This window comes from Terrapene carolina, unplaced genomic scaffold (genome assembly GCF_002925995.2).
Source record: "Terrapene carolina triunguis isolate 2854851 unplaced genomic scaffold, T_m_triunguis-2.0 Scaffold58, whole genome shotgun sequence".
Lineage (NCBI taxonomy): Eukaryota > Metazoa > Chordata > Testudines > Emydidae > Terrapene > Terrapene triunguis.
Genome location: NW_020664409.1, coordinates 99,289,087 through 99,314,551, shown reverse-complemented (window position 1 = coordinate 99,314,551; position 25,465 = coordinate 99,289,087). Strand labels below are relative to the sequence as shown.

The 25,465-nt window shown below is 45.5% G+C and overlaps 1 protein-coding gene across 1 annotated transcript in view; it reads right to left on the bottom strand.

Annotated features, from left to right (window-relative positions):
• TG (thyroglobulin) overlaps positions 1-25,138 on the bottom strand; it is a 207,687-nt gene extending 182,549 nt beyond the window's left edge. Inside the window, exons 1-10 of the mRNA XM_026659965.1 lie at positions 25,075-25,138; positions 23,621-23,729; positions 22,375-22,472; positions 20,887-21,090; positions 18,053-18,212; positions 12,307-12,413; positions 10,812-10,955; positions 9,539-9,724; positions 5,622-6,686; positions 3,189-3,776 (exon numbers count right to left, since the gene is read on the bottom strand). Of these exons, the coding sequence (XP_026515750.1) occupies positions 3,189-3,776; positions 5,622-6,686; positions 9,539-9,724; positions 10,812-10,955; positions 12,307-12,413; positions 18,053-18,212; positions 20,887-21,090; positions 22,375-22,472; positions 23,621-23,729; positions 25,075-25,138 (2,725 nt within the window). The remainder of the gene's footprint in view (positions 1-3,188; positions 3,777-5,621; positions 6,687-9,538; positions 9,725-10,811; positions 10,956-12,306; positions 12,414-18,052; positions 18,213-20,886; positions 21,091-22,374; positions 22,473-23,620; positions 23,730-25,074) is intronic.
• Positions 25,139-25,465: the final 327 nt, after the last annotated feature.

Sequence of the window (25,465 nt, the reverse complement as noted above, 5' to 3'; positions counted from 1 at the left end):
ACATGATATACAGGTGAGCATAGTCCCTACCTGCAGCCTCATTGATAAGCTCCTTCTCCTCACCCACAGTGCTTCCCACCCACTGGTGGGCCCTGATACCAGTCAGCTCTGTGTTCTTGGGGAACCAGGGTACAGTATCCAGCCTGACTCATGAAAGACACCCCCCGCCAGCCTCTGCTTAAACCAAAACCCATCGGAGGAAAAAACTTGCAGAGAGCAGTGAAGGGCGTTGGGAGACACACCTCCTGACGAGGGTGACAAGACCTAGACCCCTCCTGACGAGGGTGACAAGATTAAGACATCTCCATTAGCATACAGAATGGAGAGCAGAGACAACTCCCCTAGCCTCATCTGCATGAAAGATGGGACAGGAAGACATCTCAATTTACATACAGAATGGAGAACAGAGAACCACACTGAACTCTGGGACCAGAAAAAGCAGGGAAGCACTGCATCCTGGGAATCTCTGCTCCAGATGCTAATGAACCTATGCCTGCACACACCCAGCTCAGCAATTATCAGACCAATTCTAGTAATGAATCCTTAACTGATATCCAAATACTGAAGCAGCCTAGTTGCACTGTGAGCTCCCTGGAAGAAAACACCACCCACGGCCAAGAGTGATCAGCTCCTATTGTCTAGCCTAAAGAAAACCGTTGAGTCATCAGCTTACCTATAAACAAATCTATTGTTCTCCCTTGAACAATTGTATTTTCTCTACAAAAATCCCTACTCACCCTCTAGTCAGGGTGCTGATGCTTAGATCCAAACTATGCATCAGTTCCACTGGGACTCCATATTCTCCTGACTGAGCGTGCTGGGGACTCTGCCTGTCTCCTGCCCTCAGGACCCTCAGCTACCACCATCATCACCTGGGAACCCCGACCAGTTCAAGCTTCAGGGAGCGGTGAGACCCCCTTCTCTCTCTCTCTCTCTCTCTCTCTCTCTCCCTTTTCCTGTCTACCTTAGGTGTTAACCTTTAATCATGTGTTATGTTGATATAGCCCTCTTTGTGTAGTTATCACTATTATTCAATACATAACTTTTATGGTTAAGTTGGTTGCTTCTCTCTCTCTTGCTGAACTTTACTCTTTTGTGTTTTTAGCTTCCCCCATTCACTCTACAGCAACGCTTCTTTTACCTAAGCTAAAGATCCCTGCAGCTCCCAAAATACTGTGGGGTTTGCTCATCAAGTAGGTTACTGCCAGTACAATTGTGATGTGAGAGTGGGGATAGGACGTGCTGAATCTGGGACGCATAAGGGTAACAGCTTGAAAGTGCTGCTTGACCCAGTCCATGGGGCCCAGGGGCATATAAGGAGAGGCAGCTTGAAAGTGCTGCTTCATCCAGCCCAGTGAGTCCAGAGACATATAAGGGGTCAGCTTGACAGTGCTGATTGACTCGGTCCACTCAGACTTGCTCTGTTACATATATATTTTTATATATATATATATATATATATATATATATATATATATATATAATGTATGTATGTATGTGTGTGTCTGTGTGTGCGCGCGCATCTGATTCTGGGGCTGGAGTAACCCAGCCCTAGGGAACCTAGGTCCTGCAGGATAGCTCCATTGGGAGGGGACTTGCAGAAGGGAGAAGTAGAGCTCCATATGAACACACAAGTGACACAAGCAGTACATTGATAGAATTACAGAACTCCCCCTCCCCCACCAGAAGAGTAACCTGAATAAATGAGCATATCCCAAAGTAATGGTCAAATCTGGCAACAGCCCCGCTGATCAGTTCTTCCCCCTCCCTCCCAGCACCTCATGCCTGCCATGATAAGCTGTTGAGCGGTGTGCAGTAGGGAAGGGGGCGGAGCGAGGGCAGGGGGTGCTCGGAGGAGGGGGCAGAATGGGGCAGGAAAAAACGGGGCGGGGGCAGGGCAGGAAGAGGTGGGGTAGAGCCCGGGCGGGAAAAGGCAGGGCGGGGGTGGGGCCTTGGGGGAAGGGGTATTGTGGGGGCAGGGCCTGGTGCGGAGCAGGGATCAAGCACCCCGCTGGGAAATGATGAAGTCAGCACCTGTGAGGTGGGATTTTCAAAAGCATTCAGCGCTAACCTTACTCTTCTCCCACTGACTTCCAGGGGAGTTTTGCCACTGAGTTGATGGGAGCAGGGTTAGGCTACTGCTGTGTGCTTTTGAAAATCCAATCCATCTATCTAGGTACTTACATGGTCCTCGTCACTGCAGCATCTGACTATACCATGCTAACTACAGCCCTAAATCAGGAATGCATTTAAGCATGTGTTTGACTCTAATCACATGCTTAAGTCCCATTGACCTCAAAAGGACTTAAACACGTGGTTAAGTGCTTTCCTAAAGAGGTTTGCTTTTCTGAATCAGGCTGATGGCAAGAAAACACTGAGTAATAAGAATAGCAAGGAAAATTCCTCTTACCTTACTTTATAGTGCTTCTATTTTATCCTTAACATAATGCTTGTATGATAAGTTCATGTAACAAATCACTTTCATAACTTGTATTTATTACCTCCATAAGTCCCAAACCCATCTCTACTTGCTCAACCCCTTCTCATTATCTGTGTTTTGATTGTGTTCAAATTCCAAAAATGGTATCCATACATTACAAAATCTACTTGACCCTGGTATAAGGCTGTCTGTCATTTTTTCCACAGAAAGGATTTTCTCTATTTTATTTCTCCATGTTATGTTCACTGCATACACACAGAGTTAGAAACAAAACATAAATACTCTTCCAGAAAGGCTGCAATTTAATACTACTTCATTTCTTAGAATCCAGAAATCTAACACACAACAATCAACGGAGAGAAAGAGAAAGAGAGAGAGAAAGGCTGCTACCTAAGGCAGAAAGGCACAACTCAATCCATCTTGGACCCAACTGCGTCTTTTGCAGACTGACTGCAGAAAACCCAGATCTCATCTTTGCCTACAGAGTTCCTTAGCTTGCAAGCAGAAGCAGGAAACCCCTTGAAACTTAAAGTGATAGCTTGTCATTTGAACAGTTTTCAATACACCACACACCATGCTACTAAAGTTGGGGCAATCTATTCTTTTCCAAAAGACATCTGTTTGCTAGCAGTAACTGTGGAATCAATGGGTCCTTCCCTGAGTCAATAACTTTCTACTTCATAGTTCTCTAAATGAATTTTTCTTACTGGAGTAAATAAAGAACCAGAAACTCTGTCATGTTACTTACATGCTGGGATCTTGTTCACCTCGGCCTTAGTTCCTTGCAGTTCTTCTCCCTTGCTGTCAACACACCAACAACTGCGCAGTTCAAAGTGGCCTAAAAGGGCACTGAAATCAGCGTAGGACCCTGGGTAATGGGTGAGCTGACCATGCAGAAGCTGCCAGAATGTATATGGATCCAATAAAATGTTCTCTGACACAACTGTCACGTTGCCCTCCAGCACTCCCGGGGGAAGAGCATCAAAAGAAGAATACTTGGCCAATGCTGGGAAGATATTCTGGTGGCCAGCCACATACAAGCCTTTAATAAAGGCTGCAAAGCCTTGGGAAGATGATTCTTTATATTTAAGTAGTATTTTCAACAGGTCAACAACAGGCAGAGTTTTGCCTTCATTATTCTGGGTGATCCACCTTTGGTACCATTCAAAAGTTTGCTCAGGGGGGCCATCACACTGCACCTGTCTCCAGTTACCGTCGGTGCTGCACTGTGGGATGTAAACACTGGACAGCTGAGACAGCACACGTGGGTCTGACAGCAGTAGCTGCACCGTCTTTAGAAAAACCTGAGCAGCAGTTACTTGGCAAGCACTTGGACCTAGGGAAAGGAAAATATGCATTCAATAATCTCAGGAACGCACCGTAGGTATGTGATGCAAGCTGACCTGAACCTGGTTACTTTGCAAACACATTTAGAGAAATTGCTTATTGTTACTATTGATTGTATGCCTATTTTGGGGGCAATTATTATTATTTGTCCCATTATTAAAAGAGGACCAAATTCTGAGGTTTTTACCCAGGGCCAAATTTTCAAAGGCATTTAGGCACCTAAAGATACAGGTAGGCACCAAATGGGATTTTCAAAATCACCTAAGCAGGTGAGGTGCCTACCTGCATCTTTAGGTACCTAAATACCTTTGAAAATCTGCCCTCCATCCTTATTCAGATAAACTCCCACTGGAGTAAAAACCAAGCCCCATAGATACCACTGGGAATACTTGTGTAGCAAAGTACTACTGAACATGTTCACCCCAATCTAAAAGGAAATTTCAACTCCAGGCCTCACTTCTCCCACCTAACTACATTTTACAGCCATTTATAGGACATACCTTCAGCCCTCAAACAAAGCACAGATGTCAGTTTGTCTCCTTTGGAGGCCACAACTGCCAACGTCAGGGCTAAATATCATTTTGTTAACACTTGCTAGTGGCTCGATAAAAAGAGCAAAACGTAGTAGCACATCTCTTTGAGTCCAGCAGACCATTATGAACCTAAAACACCAGTGTTTTGTGCTCTCCCCTGGCTATGGTACCCGTTTGCTTCAGACTGTGGGCCAAACAGGTTATAGATTGCAATCAAGAATCCCTAAATGCTGCAGGACATAGCTATTGAGATCTCTCTCTCTCCATTTGGACCATCATGGCAGTGACAATTTGCTGGCTGCTTTGCTATTGTTTTCTGGTGCTGAACTCTCCAAAAAGTGCAGCAGATTATTCTCAATGGAGGCCTGGGCCTCTGGGACCAGCTTCCTCTGCCTGTCTGTGATTGTTCGAGCCCACTGAGCGTGAGGTGTCAATATAAGACCTCTTTTTTTAGCTAAGGCACTTCACTCTGCCATTATATCATATTAATAGAAGAGTGGAGAGGGGCTGTTATTACATTTTACAGGCTTGTGCCCAGTGTCATACTTAGGCACTAGAACATCTAATCATCAGCTTCATTTACGATGAAAATCGCTATATAAGAGACAGGTAACATTTGACACTCAATTTTCTGAACTGACTGTGGGACCCACATTAGGTGTTTTAGCCTTTGTCCCCTTTAGCAGCTGGTGCACACACGAAGTTAATGTGTTTCCTACAGCTAGCAGTTGAGGGACACAGTCCTGTAGCTCAAGTAATAGACACTCATAGGTTTAGCTCAGAATGTCCTGGGTTCAGCCCAAGGAGGGTCAATGGCAGTTGCATGGATTATTTTGTCCCATAAGAAAAGCAGCTTTTCACTCTATCGAAAGACAGGCTATTCTAGAGGCAGTGAGCCGAGCATGATGTGCCAATTGCATGGACTCACTGGCTTTCATGGTCACTAGCTATACCATTCACAGTAGCCACAAGGACATCAGCAGGAACAGAACTCAGAGACATGCTCATTAACAAGGATAGAGCTCACATCCTTCTGCTCTGATGTGCAGGCCCTACACCCACTTGTGCTAAGGGGGACTCTTCCTTATCTCTAGGACTATTTGAGGGTATATTCTCTGTGATCCCCCAACCATTAGAGGGCTACATGAACAAATGCTGGACCACTTCTGATTCTTTCCAGCAGAGGGCAGTGGTGCTCTCACATACTAGCCCATATATTTCCAATATTGAATAAGAGGAGAAGTAGCATGAACAGCAGCACAATCCCTACTAAAAAAATAAACCCTAATCCCTAGACTTACACTGCATGGCCTCCCCAGCTTTTCTTGTTGTTCCTGGAATAGCTCTGCCTTCCAAATCAACGCAGATGCAATTGGTTCCATGGCACTGGACCGGTAGGAAACCTCCTTCCGTTGTACAAGAGGGAACAAACAGATCAGACCCTGCAGGTTGGCTTTGTTTCAAGCTTTGCAGACTTTCCCTTTGCTTCTCACATGCAGTGGGACACCTTGGACGTTTGCCTAGCGCTCTTGAGCCTGGGACTTCCTTACCTCGCGAGTCCACACACCAGCACGTGGCTTCATAGCACTGAACTTCCTCATACCTCCCCTCCTTGGTGCACGTCGGAACAAACAAATCCGTGGGCTGCTCCATGCAATCTTTGGACTTTAAAGCTATTTTCACCACCTCACCTAAATCTTCAGCAATGTTTTCAGGGACAGAAATAACATGTTGTAAAAAGACAAAAAACTCTGGAAGTTCCAGAAGAGAAGCAAGAAATTCCACCCCATTCTGATTGTCCTGTAAACGAACTGTGCGGCCAAAGCTGTCCACAAGAGGTTGACTCAAATTGAAGCTCTCCTTTGATGTTTCCAGTGACAACCCCTCGGGTCGTTCTGCAAAGCCTCCTCTGTTGTCCATTCCTGTCACGCCTCCCTGCTGGAAAAACTGGCCAATGCTGAATTTCCCTCTAGTGCCGAGCGCTCCCGTAAAGTTCAACTGGATCAGGTTCTTCAAGAACTTTCCTCCAAACAGGTTTTCTTGGAATCGCTTTGGGTTGGTGGTGAACCGAAGGGCGACTCGAGCTAATTGTCTTGATGGAAACATCCCTCTGACAGCGTCACTGAGGATGGATTCTAGTGCGAACAGCGGGCTGGCATCCTGCTTTGCTGTGATAGGAGATAGCAATCCAGAGTCCACAAACAACTCCTTGAAGGAAGGAGGGCAAGAGCTCGAAAACCTGGCTATAGTCTCTGACTTCACATCTGGGATGTCGAACAAACTATGCTGACTGAAGTGCCCAACAGGTCCATAAAAAAGTCTCGATAGAGCCTGCTGTCTCTCTGAGGCACATGCTCGTTCTTCACCTGGACACAGGAAAACAAGGAGACAAATATTTTGGAATTGGTGACATAGTATGTGCTGTCACATGGGGGGAGGGGGAATAATCCCCAAGCAGATGATTCCATTAACCAAGCTTCTCAGAGGCTGGTGGGAATGGGAGGGGTGTAGGGGTGTGGGGTGGGTCTATATAAACCATACCCAGCTCATCCCGGGTGGGGGGGGAAGAGGCGGAGAGGCAGCATCCAAGAACACAGAGAGGTGAAGGAGGGCTAAAGGAAAAACAGCCCCAGAAAGGGGCATGAAGAGAGGCCTTTTCCTAAGGGAAAAGGGAATGAGTTTGGGGAGAGTTGGGCACTGGCTGGGACCAGCCTCCCTAGGAAACTGTGGACTTGCCTGAGAGGCTAAGTGAAATAATGGGGAAATGGGACTAAAGACTTTGGGTGTAGATGATTATAAACTAAATACTGACACACCTGTTTTATAAGTAATCCTTCTCCCCCCAATCCCAACCCCTTTCTGTGGTGGTCAGGTCACCAGGAATGGCTTGGTGACATCCAGAGCTGTAGGATTTGGGGCTTAGCTGGAGGGCCAAGTCACAGTAGTGATTGTTTACTGAACTCCTTGGGGCTGGTGAGAACCCACCGTCTCACAAAAATCCTAGAGCCCACAGTCATCATTGTTCGTGTTCGTGGCAGCCTCTGCTGAGGCCACACAGAGACTAAACTACCCTTTCATCTCCAGTGCCCAACGCAGGTTTGATGCACTCGGGTGGGGTAGCTTGCACGGATCCTATTGTACCTGCTCTGTGGATAAACATTTCAGTCTTTTAAGCTATCAAATCCAGCAACTTGTCCGAGATTCTCTGGTCTACGTCCCCATGCAAGACCCTCATTTTGAACTTTTAACCCTTACTCCTGTTCTTGTTTTTTCATTTGTTGTCCCCCAGGTCATGTGACCCTCGCCTCACCTGAGGGGGTGGGCCTTTAGCTCTGGTGGAATCCGCCCACCACCTCCTAGGATTCCAGTAAACCAGCCCCTTGATGGAGGAGCTATACTTGCTGTCCCCTTCTGGTTCCTTCGTTTGCACCCTCTAGCCTGCACTCCCGTTCCTGCTTTTGGATTCTCTCCCTTAATTAGTTGATCCGTGTCCTTTTGTAGCTCTCCCCTTCCTTATTTTTAGTGGAGGGGTGGCTATTTGTGTTTCTTTTGGGTGAGGTTCTTCGAGGGATCAAACAGGCCAGCACTTTTGACCCACACAAATTCACATTCCCAAAAATGTCAATAAGAAACAAATACATGCTTCTAAAATGTTCTCCCCTCCCCTCCTTCAAGCAAATCACACCAGTGTGTAAAGAGAAGACAGTTTGCTTGACAAAGCACTCCTGTAATATCTGAATGAGGTAGATTAAAAAAATGTGATGACTGTATTGCATGTGGCTGCTAGACCAGTCTCCCTAAGAATCTATCCTTGTGAAAATTCCTTTTCAGTGGTTCGTCGGCAGAACCTCCAAATTCTCTGCTTAGATTTCCAGAGTTTCCCCCAAAAAATCTGCATCCCTGAGTTTCAAGCAGCCTCAAGTTATGTCACAAAAACCCATCAGAAGGTCTCAGAGGAGCAGTCAGAGAGAAACCAACCAGCCCTGCCAGATGCAGAGGCCTCCCAGAGGCTCTTCTGCAATATCCTTGCTCATCAGCCTTGAAGGCGTGCAAAGAGTTTCATTTTACAGTAAGCCCACCTTTACCTAAAGCTTATAGTGACTCTGGATCATGAGTGACACCCAGAATTGATGGTTTCTTGGTCTACATGGCATAACTATGTCTAGTAGACAGAAAAACTAATTTTGCCGAAGGCTGCCTGCGTTAAGCCTTTGTAGCCCCAACCCTCCAGCACAAACCTGAATATTTAGGCATTACTCTCCAGAATGAAGGGTTTTAAACAAATCCTTCCCTGCCCCCTTCTGACCCATTTGACATTTTCTGCTGTCATCTTCCATTTTGGGCTCCAGCTTGATGCATTTTTTTCCTCAATGAAATCTCCCTCGTTTCATGAAATGGCAGCTCACACACCTTTTCTTCGTTTGCTTCTATGGGATTTGGCAACCTTCATGGTCAAGTAACACAGGGACAGAGATGGGGAACAAGGTGGCTGGAAAGAGACCTCAGAAGCATGCACCCCCACACCAGAGGCATCACAGCAGAAAAAGAGGGTTAAACCACAAGTGCAGTGTCACCAACACTCGCAATTTTGTCACAAGCCTTGTGATATTGGGTGTTTTTCTTAAAGTCCCAGCTCTTGGAGTCAGGTGAATCTCAGCTTCTATTTTAAAACAAATGTGACTTTCTAGCTGTCATAATTAGAGGGAAATGCTTGAAAATGTGAACCCAAAAGGAGCCAAAATCAGGAGGGCAAATAAAAGGAACCCACCATTTATTGTTTTTAAAATCTAATGAATTTTCAGTGCCGGATTCATAATTTCTGAATGCTTGGGCTTGACAATATTGACAAGAGAACTGGTGCTGCACCTTTCACTCAGGGAACACTCCCATTTCAGGATACAGGCTAGGAGAGAGGGGGGCTCATGTGAGGTCCTGGATAGGGGGCCATCACTAGGTTGGATGGGCAGGAGGTGAAGTCTATTTGGTGGTATTGCTGTTCTCTCACAGGACTGTGTATTGTTCAACTGTGGGGCCAGAGAAGAAAAAGGGGTGGAGAGAAAATAGAAGCCTGCAGGAAATTTTGACAATAACTGTGGTATTTTGTTCCAAAATCTAACAAATCTTTCAGGAGGATTGGGGAGGATACATAATGTGCGTTTGTGCATCTTATGTGAAAATTGGTGCCAGGAATTTATTACTATATCACTCCAATACCTACCACAAGTCAGGAGCTGCCCTTGCCTCCTCGTTCCCTGGATCTCCCGCCCCTCAGGGTCCACACACCAGCAAGCCCCTTCCTGCTCGCACTGCACTGGGGCATAGTCCCCATTATCCTCACAAGACGGACTATAAGTATGTCTGAAGCGAATGGCTGCAAACCTCTCGACCTCACATTTAGAGGGGCCTGGAAGAGAAATGCTGCTGGTTATGGAGGAAAAGTGTTAAGTGGTGGAGCAAATCTGCATTCAGCCCTGGTTCTGTCATGTCTGAATAACTCCTTGACATTTGTTCAGGGAAGGCCCCGATGCTCAGGTTTTTTTAATTGTTAGAATTCCTTCCTCAAAGTAAACAATAGAGACTAAAACTTCAGCACACTTTTCAGCCATTTTAATAGCTGTTGCATAACTGTAAATGTAATTTCTCATTCAATGGAGCAGGGCTACATACACATTTGCTTTTAAAGTGGATTTAATGGTACCAAGTGGACAGACAGTATAAAATCTCTCTTTATCATGCAATGGGTCCAGCGTAGGCAATGGCAATATGAGCCAGCCCCACATTTTCTTACCTTGGGCCTGGTAGGATGGTATTTGCATTTCCCGGACAGGACAATCCCTGGCCTCTTTGCTGCGAATATTAAGCAGCTGGCTGTGCTGTTGACGTCTGTACACTAGGAATGGTCCCGAGGCCACCAACTCATTTTACATCTGCCAGAGCGTATATAATGGTCTATACCTGTAGCAGCTTTAGAGGATGATGCATGATCATGCAACTACCCATTTGTAATACAGTGTCTTAGCACATGTGATCAAGCCTCTCTCTAGCGGCTGTTACGGTGCTAGAGGGGCTGAAAGTCTGTGCTTTGTTCTCCGTTGACAACGGTCATGTCTGAATAGATGCAGCCAGGGTCTATTTCACAACGCTATCCACGTGAGAGGGAAAAATTCCTTCCTGACCCCAAGAGTGATCAGCTAACACCAAAAATATGAAAGGCAAATGATTTCCGCATAGCTGAAAGAATACCTGCTTCAGTACTGAGGCATTACATTCTCATGGTGAGTGCGTGTTACAAGTCCCCCACTCTGCCTGGTCTGCAGAGCCCCAGCTAATGAAGGTTAGCTTTTCATTTCAAGTAGTAGCAGCTCATGCTTTTAGCTCTGGAGGTTCCTGGTTCAGTCCGCAGTGTGCCAGCCAAGAGCATGGTGATCACCCTTGTATTCCAGAAGTCTTGTGTCACCCCTGGGACTCCAGTCTGGTGCTACTGTACTTACATCTGAACCTGCCAGAGGTCGCTAGCTGCACCCCCAGAAACCGTCTCTGCAGAATCCGATAGATGCTGGTCTCAGTAAAGGTGTGGGCAGGTTGCAATGCGGTGAAAACTGTATCATAAACTTCCTCAAGCAGCAATTCCAAGCCTGTGAGAGAAGAGAGCCTTTCAGCACAAGGGGGGCCTTTTAAAAAGAGAGGCTTCATCTGCCATTCGTACACAGCTGAGAGGTGACAGAAATGGATGCCTCCTACCAGACAAACATCGACTCCTCCATCATTCGAACTATGAGGCTAGATGATGGGCATTTGGGTCACACAAGTAGCTCCACTGAAATAAAGGAGACTATTTGTGTGATTAAGTGCCTACCTAAATTAGTAAGGGCTGCATGATCTACCTTCTAAGAAACTATCTGTTTCAGGGGCTGGGTTGAGCTGCTTTGTGGTCGCTAAGCAAGCTGTAACTGTGCATGGGTGACTGAACATACAGTGTCAGAATCACAGAAATGTAGGGCTGGAAGGGACCTCAAGAGGTCATCTAGCCCCTATCCCAGCCTGAGACAGGACCAAGTAAACCTAGACCATCCTTGACAGGTGTTTGTCTAACCTATTCTTCAATGATGGGGATTCCACAACCTCCTTTGGAAGCCTATTCCAGTGATTAACTACACTTATAGGATGAAAGTTTTTCCTAATGTCTAATATTTTTACCTAAATCTCCCTTGCTGAAGACTAAGCTGATTACTTCTTGTCCTACTTTCACTGGAAATAGAGAACAGTTGGGCACCGTCCTCTTTAGAACAGACTTGCTGGGGCCCAGGGCAGAAAGCCAAAGCCCCACCACTTGGGGCTGAAGCCGAAGCCTGAGCATCTTAGCTTTGCGGGACCCCCTGTGTCGCGGGGCCCTGAGCAATCACCCTTCTTGCTACCTCCTAACGCTAGCAGAAAAATAGTTGTTGTGGCACAAGTAGGCTGTGGAGTTTTTATAGCATGTTTAGGGAGTGAGGAGGAGTGGGGGGCTCAGAAAGAAAAAGGTTGAGAACTCCTGCTCTACAGGGAAGGGAGTTGTTCAGTCTCCTGGTCCATTCAGTTCTGCACCTCTCTGCTGAGATTGCTAATGAGGCGGCTGGTGGTGTTGGCGGCTTTCTGATATGCAACCAGCCCAGTAGGAACTGGACTATTGACAGAAGGGACTCAACAACAATGGGAAAATAACTTTTGATCACAGCTAAACTGGGCCGGCCAATGCAACTGATGATGCTTTGATCAGACACTCTTAATGAGAAAATGTAGCTAGTAATCACCATCCTTAAGTGATCTTGCCACAGATATGTATCTGGTACAATCAGCTGCTGTGCCTGCTCACAGATGACTCCAGCTTAGCCCTTAGCTTTCTCACTGAAATGAAGCTGTGCTCCTGGTGTTTGTTCATCATCTACCCTTCTCTGAGGAATTCTGAGTCTTGTTGCTAAGACATACCAGATTTTGGAAGGCACTTACCAGTCTCTGCTAATTCCCGCCCCAGACTGTCAGCGCAGTAACAGTACCCAGAGACCTCTGGGAACATGCTTCTGAAGGAGCTAAATGTTTGGAATGCATCTGGAAACCTAAAAGGAAAAGCAACAAGTTATGAAGTGGAAAGTTTGTGGTGACCCTTTGACAATAACAAAGAAATCATATTCTTTTCCAAACTCACACTGCAGGGCTCACAGAACAAAGGCATTATGGCACTTCTGGGGCTAGTTATGTCAACCCTACTCCACTGTGATCCAAATTTTAGTGTTTCCTTTTATTAACAAGGCCTTAGACTATGAAGCAATGTGTCCTGGCTCCCCACAGATCAGGATTAGTCCAAGATTTGCCTTGCTCACTATATACTACAAGAGTTTATACATGTGTTTCCTCAACAAATGAGCCTAAGCACCATCGTCCTGGATAATAGAACCCAACGAGCAAAGGGCAATGAGGTCATTTCTTGGTTCGATTTCAGGCCATTTTTAGTCTTGTTATTAGCACCTAATGTACTAAAATGATGAAGGCGGCAGAAATGTTGACAGATAATTTTGGATCCTGGTCCAACCTTTGAAAGCGCAGCAAAAATTGTAAAATATGTGTCAGTGAGGCTAATGTAATTACCAATACCCTCTCATTAGCAGCTTTCCACAAAGTCACACAAGATGGCAGAAAGCCTAAACAAAGAGGTTGTTTTTTCCCCCAACATCTGCTTTCTACACTGAATTAAGCATGGAACAGCAGATAAAACCTAACACTAATCTGTTACATTATGAAAACATGGGTCAATGGATTAAAAGGAAAGGTTTTTTAAACATATTACAAGTGAGACTGACTCTTACTTCTGGAGATCAAAGGAGCTCTGGATTCTTTTAACATATTCTAGTAGTGACAATAGCCAGATTCCAGCAAAGGAATGATTTAAGAAGGAAACTTAATATGGTCAGAGTTGAAAAAAAACCCCATAATCTGGTGATCTTAGCTGACAGATATACCAGGGCTTCTTTAAGCAATTAGAAGATACAATATTCTAGGTTCAGGCAGTATGGCAAATGAAACAGTTTCCCCAAGTTTTAATACAATCAGATTAGCATTATACATCCATGCTCATATTCCTAAATGTGATTTAAGCACACACCTCCCAGCTGTGTGCAGTTGTGTAGTGAAATCCAGCAAAGGGCTGTGAAATTCACTACCAAAGAAGTAAACAGAATCAAAGAATCTAGTCAGGCTTTTCAACAATGATGGATGCTTTAATAAGCAGAAATAATGTATTACACCCTTAGATACCATGGTAATTCGTGCTGTATAAAAACCTGAGACTGGGTGGGTGCAGGGGTAGATACATACTGGACTGGACCCTGGGATACTGGTCAAGGATGTTGCACAAAGGAGTTTGAAGCTCCTCTTTGCTCTCCCTGGTCCTACTGCAGCTGTATACAGGGCTGGTCCCCCATGCAGTAGCTTGTGGATACTACAGTAGCCTTGGGGCTGCTCTGACTAACACCAGGCTGAAACATTCCCAAGAGACCAAAAATGCAGCCAAGTATCACTCTGGCATAGGGCTGTCTTGGCCACGCTTCTAGAAGTGAAATGGGAGGAGGGATGTAAGAGCCCCTACGTCAGCTTCACACCACAGATGATCACTCATACTCTGGAACAATCCTCCATGGGCTAGTTAAATCATCTTTGGGGCCCCTTTACACTGGTGCTGCTGCCACACCCCAAAAGAAAATCTGCCCACTAACAATAAAGTTGATATGATAAAAGAAGAGCAATCAAATGTCATGCTCCAGGACATAGATGGATTGTTATTGGGGTAAGGAAGAAATTCAGTAACAAATTATTAAGGCCAGAAGGGACCTGTACACTCATCTTGTCTGGCCTCCTGCACGGCACAGGCCAGAGAATCCTGTCCCCCATATACAGAGTGGCACAAGTGACTTGGTGCATTGCTGGTGCTTTCAGGCTCTTCTTAAGCATCAAGCATTGGTCATTTTCACCACCCTTGTTAAACCAATGGTGTGCTCTTGTTTGGCACATCCTTTGTTCTTATGAGAGTAGTGTGACTAAATGCAATGGGAGTCTTCTAGTCAATTCAGGTTCTTATACCGTGCCTATCACCATGGCATCTGAACATGTACGGCTTTCAGACAGGCTGTTGGGTAACTACATTTCTGCACATGGTTTTTTTAAATAATTCAATTTAAAAATATACTACACACCAAATTATGCCATGTGTAATGTGTGGATAGACACATGGTCATATCCTGGTATTGGTCATTTCTGTCCTGAGTTCAGAATATGACTAAATAAAATGAAAAAAGTACAAATCAGGCCCACATAAGAATGCAACTAGTACTGCATGTGCCTAGCTTTGAAAATCCACCCCTTACATTCTCTGTTCCTTTTTTAACCATTGGCCCTACTATTTGCTTGTCCTTGTCCAGCAGTGGATAATGACAAAATGGCCAAGATCTTAACTCTCATACCCAGTCACAAAAATGGCTGAAGCAGATGTGTGAACTGCGGCCATGTTCGTGTTTCTGTCCTATGTGTTCTGAGATGGGAGCAGGTGTAAAGGAAATGGAAAAGGAAAGGAGAGAAACATGGAGTTGTTGGCATCTTCAGGCTTACATTGTTATTCATTTTTCAGTGATTCTAAGGAAGCCCCCTTTTATCATCAGACTGTGCAGCTCCAATTGTATCCACTGTTTCCTGACCACACCCAGTGTCAAGAAAGGTGGCTGAGTTGTGTTCTGTACATCAACAACCAAATAACACAGAGAGGCAGAATATTCATGGAGCTATGACAATTAACAGCAGCTGAGAGATCTGCCCCCAGAATCTTTACTGCGGAGGAAATGATGCGGGAAGCAGAAAGAAAATAGTGTGGCTTCTCAGCTCCCAAACTCCTACCTTTCTATCTCTGGATTTTGTTCTGCTGCTTTTTGTGTGACCTTGGCCAAGTCATTTAGCCTCTCTCTGCCTTAGTTCCCCCTCTGCACAATGGAGATAATAGCCCTGCCCTCCCTCACCGGGGTGTTGTGAGGATAAATACATTCAAGATTGTGAGGTGCTCAGATGCTGCAGTAACGGGGTCTATGTAAGTTCCTTAGGCCTGGTCTACACTACGACTTTAATTCGGATTTAGCTGCGTTAATCCGAATTAACCCTTCACCCATCCACACTACAGAGCCAATTAATTCGAATTAAAGGGCACTTAAAATCGATTTCTGTACTCCACCTCGACGAACGGAGTAGAGCCTAAATCGATTTTGTTAATTCGAATTAGGGTTAGTGTGGACGCACACCACCGAATTACTGTGTTTAAGTTAATGGGGTAGTGTGGCCGCACACCACCGAATTAATGTGGTTTAAAACCGAATTAAGGTGCTTAGTGTGGCCGCGCACAATCGAATTTATACAACCTGTTTCCCAAATTCGAATTATCTAAATTCGGATTAATCCTGTAGTGTAGACATACCCTTAGAGAGAAAGGTAGAAAGCTGGAAGTAAAAACAATCTTGCTTAGATTTATACGGTGATATGGAAGCTACTCAAACCCAGTCCTGAAGCCACTTTCTAGGCAAAACTCCCAATGGGAACAGCAAAATGTCATTTTAAAGCATCACTTTCTTCACCAGCAACCACACATCACTGAACAAAAACACTGACCCAGGAACCTATCCTTGTAACAAAGCCCGATGCCAACTCTGTCCACATATCTATTCAAGTGACATCATCATAGGGCCTAATCACATCAGCCATACCATCAGGGGCTCGTTCACCTGCACATCTACCAATGTGATATATGCCATCATGTGCCAGCAATGCCCCTCTGCCATGTACATTGGCCAAACCGGACAGTCTCTACGCAAAAGAATTAATGGACACAAATCTGACATCAGGAATCATAATACTCAAAAACCAGTGGGAGAACACTTTAACCTGTCTGGTCATTCAATGACAGACCTGCGGGTGGCTATCTTAAAACAGAAAAACTTCAAAAACAGACTCCAACGAGAGACTGCTGAGCTGGAATTGATATGCAAACTAGACACAATCAACACAGGATTAAATAAAGACTGGGAATGGTTGAGCCATTACAAACATTGAATCTATCTCCCCTTGTAAGTATTTTCACACTTGCTTCTTATCAAACTGTCTGTACTGAGCCATCTTGATTATCACTTCAAAAGTTTTTTTTCTCTTACTTAATTGGCCTCTCAGAGTTGGTAAGACAACTCCCACCTGTTCATGCTCTCTGTATGTGTGTATATAGATCTCCTCAATATATGTTTCACTCTATATGCATCCGAAGAAGTGGGCTGTAGCCCACGAAAGCTTATGCTCTAATAAATTTGTTAGTCTCTAAGGTGCCACAAGTACTCCTGTTCTTTTTTCTTCACTCTAGTTGCCTTTTTGGTTGTCCATACCCACCAGCCAACTAGTGAAACAGACGCATTATCTTTCACTTGCCAAAATAGCCTCCTCTGACACATTGACAAATTTGCACCAGGCACTTGGCTTCAGGGCCGCCCAGAGGGGGGGGGGGAAGTGGGGCAATTTGCCCCAGGCCCTGGGCCCCACAGGGGCCCCCACGAGAATATAGTATTCTATAGTATTGCAACTTTTTTTTATGGAAGGGGCCCCCAAAATTGCTTTGCCCCGGGCCCCCTGAATCCTCTGGGCAGCCCTGCTTGGCCTGCCTTTGTAGTACTTTTATTTTTACTTAAATTAAAGACCAGAACTCAGAACAACAAGATTCACATTTAAATTAGACTCTCTCACCACTGGAATAGGCTTCAGCCAGAAGACAGGCATTATGTTTACTTTTCTGCCCTCTAGTGGAAAGAGACAAGCAATGAGTCTGAAGCCATGACCATTTAGCCACATTAGAGAGAGGCAGGCAAAACTGTTTCACAGAAAAATTGGACTCAGCCTCAATAGCAGCTGTGCAAAAGGAGAGCTGTCGCTACTCAGGTCCCCTTTTCCAATCCCCATCCCTCCATGGCAAACTTTACTACTTCCCTCCCTCTTCCTGCACCTCAACAGGACTAGTGTTTCCTGTCCCATCTGTGTGTTTTAATGTTTTAAAGTCCCCCAATGGCCTGCTCCAGCCATGAAAGAGCCCTGGTCTCTCTCTATACTCCTCTTTTCACCCTCTGTTCATCTCCCACTGGCTGACTTGCTGCAATGTCCTTTCACGCACCCTCACCACTGTGGGTGCAAGAGCCTCTGCTCTGCCACCCCTGAGAGATGAAACAGCCTCCTTGTATGTTTCCACCTCACTGACTCTGCATCTGTGTCCAGGTCTCCAGTGGGAACATCTTTCATCTCTTACCAGTCTCTCTCCCGCTGCTCTTCTCTAGCTCATTCATTGCGTTAATTCATTCTGTATGGTGAGGGCTGCCTTGGATGACAGACACTGTACAAAAGACAATCATACTGAGATAGCTGAGAATGCGTAAGGATACGCTGGTTCCATTGCCTGTGGGGTTGATGAGCTGGCTCTGGTTTTTAAAGCACAAACTGCTACTGAGTAAACTAACATAATTCTATTTGTTATTGGGAAATAGACGACACACCGAGCTCTTTATCTGGTCCAACCGGCAGAGGGAGACAAAGACTCACTGGGGTTAGTGTGGGCTACAGCCGGAATGTGCAAGGATGTAATGACTCACAGAGGTCTGCCGAATTGCCACTCAATTGCAGAAATGTCTGCTCCTACCTGTTATAACTGTGAACAAGATCAAAGGCCATCATGTCTGTCATGTTGACAAATTTGCACTGGACAGGCAAAAATTCTCCATCTGCTGAGCACTGTGGTGGGCTCCTTTCCCCAACTCCATGCAGAATGCGACGGTCTCGGATCTCACAGCTCCCCGGACCTGACGGAAAACAAGTATCCACTGTCATGAATTCACCCTCCCACAAGTGCTTGACAGCAAGCCACACAGATTCATAGATTCCAAGGCCAAAGCCATGATCAGGCAGTCTGCCCTCCTCTACAACTCAGGCCATAGAAGTCCCCAAAATAATTCCTAAAGCAGATCTTTCAGAAAAACATCCAATCTTGATATAAAAATGGTTCGTGATGGAGATTACACCATGACTCTGGTAAATTGCTCAAATGGTTAATTACTCTCACTATTAAAAATTGAAGCCTTATTTCCAACCTGAACTTGTCTAGCTTCAACTTCCAGACACTGGATTATGTTATACCTTTCTCTGCTAGGTTAAAGAGCCCATTATTAAATATTTGTTTCCCAGGCAGATACCTACAGACTGTAAATCAAGTCTCCCCTTCACCTTCTCTTTGTTAAGCAAAATAGATTGGGCTCCTTCAGGGTACGTCTATACTTACCTGCGGGTTCGGCAATCGATCTTCTGGGATTGATTTATCGCGTCTTGTCTAGACGCGATAAATCAATCCCGGAAGTGCTCGCCGTCGACACCGGTACTCCTGTTCCGTAAGAGGAGTACGCGCAGTCGACGGGGGAGCCTGCTTGCCGCGTGTGGACCCGCGGTAAGTACCTTGTATTTCGAACTAAGATACTTCGACTTCAGCTACGTTATTCACGTAGCTGAAGTTGCGTATCTTAGTTTGAACTGGGGGGTTAGTGTGGACCAGCCCTCAGTCTGCCATTATAAGGCAGGTTTTCTAATCCTTTCTAATCGTGAATTGTGGACACCTGAACTGGACTCAACATTCCAGCAGTGGTTGCACCAGTGCCCAATACAGAGGTAAAATAACCTCCGACTTGAGATTCCCCTGTTTATGCCGCCAAGTATCACATTAGCACTTTTGGCCATGGTGTAGCACCTGGGAACTCATGTTCAGCTAATTAGCTCCCCCATCCCATCCCATCCTCTTTTTCAGAGTCATTGCTTCCCAAGATAGACTTCCCCATCCTGCAAGTATGGCCTATGTTCTTTGTTCCCAGATGCATACATTCACATTGAGAAATATTAAAAGGCATATTGTTTGCTTCAGCCTGTAGTAGGAATAGAGCCTGAGACATAAGCCCTTGTATCAGAGGCCTGGTGTGAGGCCTGGGCTAAAGTAGTGGCCAAGCTTTGCTGATATAAAGCAAAGTTAAGTTGTGAGCATGAGGCAGGCCCTGCTCACAGAATCTGGCAAGAACAGGGCTGCTATTGCAGAAATATACATTCCTAAGTAGTGCTAGGCACTCACGTAAACACATTCCAGAAGGGTAGTACCTCAATACCAAACACATTCACCAACGATAACAGGAACACGCTGACCCATCCTAAAGATAAAGTCAGGATGACAGCATTATGGATAGAGATGTTTTGATTGAGCCAATAAGTATAAGGCAATAGGTGGCACCCAGATGCATCAGAGGGTGGCACCCAGATATGTCAGAGGGGCAATATGTAACTTGTTCATATCGGTGTATAAAGAGGTATCTCAGAGGGAGTGTTTTTGGCCAGTCTAGTGGGGGAATGAAAGTCCCACCATTCACTGAGCTGTGTCCATTGTCATGGGCATACATGTGCTAGTGTAACTGTAGACATTGATCCTTTGTCGACAATAAACCTGGCTGGGTGCCTTCATACCTTAACAGATCTTCTGGTCATTGGGCAGTTCACTCGAGGTCTGCCATGCCAGCTGTCTGCGCAGGGCTGGGGGCAGCACACAGAGAGAACGCACACACGTGCAGCCAAACACCCAACAACATAGCCCAGTTTGCCGAGCGAACCACATCACTCTGTATCAGTGACCTGATACATTATTTACCACTCTTCCAAATTTTATGTCATCTGCAAACTTGATCAGAGATGATTTTTTGTTTTCTTGCAGGTCACCGATGAAAATGTTAAATAGTGAAGGCCCAAAAACAGATTTCTGTGGGACCCCACTAGAAACACACCTGAGCAATGATGATTCTCCATTTACAATTACATTTTCAGACTTATCAGTCAGCCAGATTTTAATCCATTTAATGTGTGCCATGTTAATTTTATTTGTTCTAGTTTTTTAATCAAAATATCATGTGGTATGAAGTCAAATGTCTTACAGAAGTCTAAGTATATTACATCAACACTAGTACCTTTATCAACCAAACTTGTAATCTCATAAAAAAGATACCAAGTTAATTTGACATGATCTATTTTCCATAAATCCTGTTAATTTGCATTAATTATATTACCCTCCTTTAATTCTTTATTAATCAAGTCCTGTATCAGCTGCTCCATTATCTTGCCTGGGACCAATGTCAGGCTGACAGGCCTATAATTACCCACATCATTCCATTTACCCCTTTGAAATATTGGCATAACGTTAGCTTTCTTTCAGTCTTCGGGAACCTCCCCTGTGCTCCCAGGCTTATTGAAAATCAACATTAAAATCAAGCAAGCTCCTTATCCAGCTCTTTTAAAACTCTTGGATGCAAGTTATCTGGACATGCTACCATCATTCCATGATTTGGGAAAGACAACTCTGAAATTTCCTGGCAGCCAAGCTCATCACACGCAAGCTTTTTATTTCCCTTCCTCCAAACATGAAATCAAATCTACGTTTTGTTGAACTTTACTTACATCGCGTTGGCTTCCCCGTCTGCCTTGTGCCATAAATCTCCATCCCTTCAGAGTCCACACACCAACACTGGCCCGGCCCCACATCACACTGCACTGGGTCAAACTCCCCCGAATTCAAGCACTGTGGGATGTAGGAGATGGCGCTGCTGTTGACGTAATGATTTACCAAGATCTGCTGGTTTTGGAGCTGGCAAAAGGATAAACCTACAATACCAAAGAGGCATCATTAGTGGAAGGTGATTGCTGGGCACAAAACCATTTATTTTTCTAGAGGACATCTGAGTTTTCTCTGGGCCACATCGAGACCATGAATTTGTTCCGTCGCTCAGTCAGGTTTGCCAAGGAGAGTGATCAAATATTGCAAGAGAGCCTGGTATAAGTTTCAGATTAAACTCACCATTTTGGGGGACCAGGGAAGGATTTATGGTTTTAGTTACCCAAGAGAAACCCAGCAATTCTACTTGACATCAGCTGAAATCAGGCAACACCTGCTGGCTTCAGGTGAGTTCTACTTCATGTTTTCAAGGCCAGATTATCAGACTGAGTTGAGGTCAGACTAGATGATCACAGTGATCTCTTCTGGCCTTTGAATCTATCATTCACCAGCCAACTTAAATGAGAATCGACCTGTTCATCATATCAGTGACCTTACTTCACGTTACACCAGCTGATGGTCTGAGCCTCAAAATCCAAACTTAGGGGGTGTGAAGCCAGGTGAAGTGAAATTGTACCAGAAGGTTGGGAGTGACTAAAGCCAGAACAATGCTCTATCATGTCAATTTCCTGCTCTTTCCCATAAGATCCTGGGGCGGGGCACATTTTCCTCCCAGCTGCCATTAAAGCCATAGTCACTCAGTTCCTATTAAAGACAATAAGCGTTTTGTAGTAAATTCCTCCCAGGTCCTTGCACCCAACCTGACTACTTGGGTGTGGCACTGGAAGGCAGATTTAGCCCTTAGAAAGTAAATGAGTAATTGTTCCTATTAAAACAAGTAATTGATCATGGAAGTGCAAAGGAAACAGTGGGAAATCCCACATGGAGCTTGAATATGCATATGCTATTGCCACAAGCTACTTGTATTTTTTTTGTATGTGAAATTTTGGCACCTGCTTTTGAAAATTTATGCCCCATTTAGAACCAAACTCTGAGGGATGGGGGCTCAAGGCCCCTGTTTCACCCCCCCCACACACACACACACTCTCTCTCTCTCTCTCTGCTTGTGCCCTTGCACAGGGACAGGCCACCATTGATTACACTGGGATAACTCACACAAGAAGGGATTGCTCAGGTAAGTAAAGTTTGCATGATGAGGTCCTGAGTAACTTAAAGAGCTTCCACTGAGGAAGATCGATAAATCACCAGGAGCCTGCTGTTGCTCTCATTGACGTCAGTGGCCAAAGTCCACTTGATTTCAACAGTTGTCACACTGGGATGTAAATAGCTTTTTACCACCCACCCATGAAAAAAAGTGACGACCTCTGACTTACAGGCTATTGGAACTCCAGTCTGTTTAGTGCCTGGTACCTCAATACCATTGGCATCTACACACCAGCAGGAGAGGCCATTCGTATTGCACTGCACAGTCCTGGGGAGAAGACACACGTCATCATTTTCTATTGGCAACAGAATTGTCCATCAATATGAAATATACCTGTCAGCAATGGGACGGTCACAGGACCAAGAACAATGTGACAACACAGCAGTGGCATCAGGAAGAACTGTATTCTAGAGATGGTGTCTAGGCTATTCAGAGCTAACTGATGGGATCTCTTTGGAATTCTCATAGGGCCCCTCCAGTCTTCATTCAGTTCAGTGCCCAGCCCATAGTACGATGGGTGCCTAGCTGTGCAACCTCTTATCAGATCTACAATATGTTCATTTAGAGGCAGGCCTGAACAGCCCCAAATAGGGGGAAAGCTCAGATTCATTTTTTTAAATCATGCATTAATTTTTAATTATAGGCTGATCTATCACTCTAGTGTCTAAGCACCACAAACACATTAATGAGCTTATCCTAGCAGCGCCCCGTGAGGTGAGGTCGGAGAGTGTTGTTATCCTATTTGGGGGGATAAGGAACTGAAAAGACAGCAAGATTAAGGCCCAGATCTCCAAAGGTATTTAGGCGCCAACTCCCACGGATTTTAAAGTCCTGCACCTTAACCACAAGACTATCCTTCCTTTCCGGATCCGGATCCAGATCCGCTCTGCACAGGTCAGTCTCTTCTCTAACTCAAATCTAGGCCAGTCTGGTAATTTGAGAGTCCCAATCCAGTTGCTGGTCCCCCCGCCCTTTGCTGCAAGGAAGACGTAAACTGTGCCAGCCCTATACCTGGTGCAGACTACTTCCCCCCCTCCTCGCTCCGGCTCAGCTATGCAGGCTAGCACGTTGGGGGTGGCAAAGCTTTGGCTCCAACCCCTCCCTGCCGCATTTGTGGGAGGGAAAGTAGCAACCCGATGGAGGACGCTCTCCCCTGTGGGTTGGAACCCACCAGGTGTGTTGTGTAAAGGACAATCTGGCCCACCACATTTAAAACAGTGCCGTTCTTTTTATTAATAGTAGGGACCCCATAGATAATTCCAAACTAGAGAGAGACAGAACTCATTCAACAGAGTGTGAAGCTGGAGCACAGTCCTCCTTATCCACTACGTTGGGGTCCAATCCCGCTCGGCCACAGAGCTCCCTTTGCCCACAGTGGTACAGGATTGGGTCCACAGGTGGCTGTCCTATCTTACCGGAACTGGCCATCTTCCAAGCACTGAGGGACGTAGACTTCTCGTTCCAAAAAGGCCTTTTCCCTCTGGAGCTCACAGGGGCGGAGAGGCTGGGACTCAGCCTGGTACTCTGCGTGCAATAAACAGGGAAGGAGATCACTGAGATTTCTCTACCGTCCTGTTAGATCCTGAGCCTGGTTCAGCATTGTCTCCAGCAGTATAGTCTGTGCTGTCATTTTGGGTCTAGTTTTAAACACCACAATGGGGTTTCCCCTTCTTTGATGACATTATTCCACAGTCTAACAGACCTCACAGTCAGAGATTGCAGGGACGCCGGGGGAGGGGGGGCGCGAGGGGGGCAATTTGCCCCAGGCCCCGGGCCCCACAGGGGCCCCCACGAGAATATAGTATTCTATAGTATTGCAACTTTGTTTATGGAAGGGGCCCCCGAAATTGCTTTGCCCCAGGCCCCCTGAATCCTCTGGGCAGCCCTGGGAGATTGTACCAGGTATTGGGTATTCCCAACTCCTAATGATCAAAAATCATGAGCTAGTCTCCTCCCCCTCCCCCACCCCCCAAAAAATCATGAGATTAGCTTAAAACAATGAATTTTAAGAAATAATCCATTGGGAGTGGTGTTTGCCTGATGGCTGCCCTCTTGGCCAACAGAGGAAAGGATTGAACCAGGGGTCACCAGAACTAAAAATCATGGGCTGCTACAGTTTAACCTAAAGAACTGGCCTCTAGGACTTGCGGCAGTATTAACTCAGATCTTCTGTGCATTAGCACAGAGGGGGGCAGGTAATAGACACTCACCAGTGGGTTATATTTATTTGCCTTCCGGGGTCACGTTTTTGAGCTTCTCTCTGTAACCATGAGGGCTAGAAACTTTTTTTTTTTTTTTTTTTTTTAGTAATGCGAGTTGAGATTCTGGTGTATTCACATTAATGCACCAGATATCACGAGTCTCATCGTAAAATGGAATAACGGTTAATCAATACGAATAACCAGGGTGCCTAAATTTGAGGGCATCCTCCAGGATCCTTTGTATTTCCCCGCTGCCCCATTCTTTTCACCCACGCATCTGTGTTGGCCAGTCAGTCCTTCCAGTAGCTTCTTTTGGAGTCATCAGCCCATGTCACACCTCCCTGAGACAGGCGCACGCTGACTTCACAGAATCGGGGCTTTTGCTGGCCCCAGGAGCATGGGCCATAGCTTGGAATCCAAACTCAAATCCCTGGCAGCGCAACGACCACTGAGTCATTGGCACATCTCTTTTATAAAATCAGTCTTGTTTCATGGTGTATTGCCCAGCATAATGGGGCCCTGATCAAATTCTGAGCCTGTAGGTGCTGCCATAATATAAATAATCAATAATAGTTAAGTATCAGTGCCAAGTTCTCAGGCAGAGGCAAACACAGCATGGCTCCAGCCTGAGACACATAAGGGACAAGAATGAGTAAAGGTAAACTTACCAAATATATTGGCTGATGCTGTGCTAATAAAGCAGAAAAGGGTGCTGAGAAGTACGGGGCCCATCTTTCGATGCAGGAACTGTGACCCCTTCTTATGCTGAGGGATCGAGACCCTGAATGCTCTGCACTAGCTTCTGCCAGACTTTTATAGCAGCCATTGTTTGAACAGATTCACTTATGAGCTGGTAGACTGGGCACTAAGTAGGGTGACTGACGCAGGTTATATTTCTAAGAAAATCATGAGGGCCTCATTCACCTGGAACGTCCCCGTGGATTTCTTCATCAGTCAGCTCTAATCTCCTCTCCAGGGAGCACTTGTACACCTAGTCACCCGAAAGGAGAACGAGCAGAACAAACTGCCAACATACAATGGAGGAGACTGGAGGGCTTA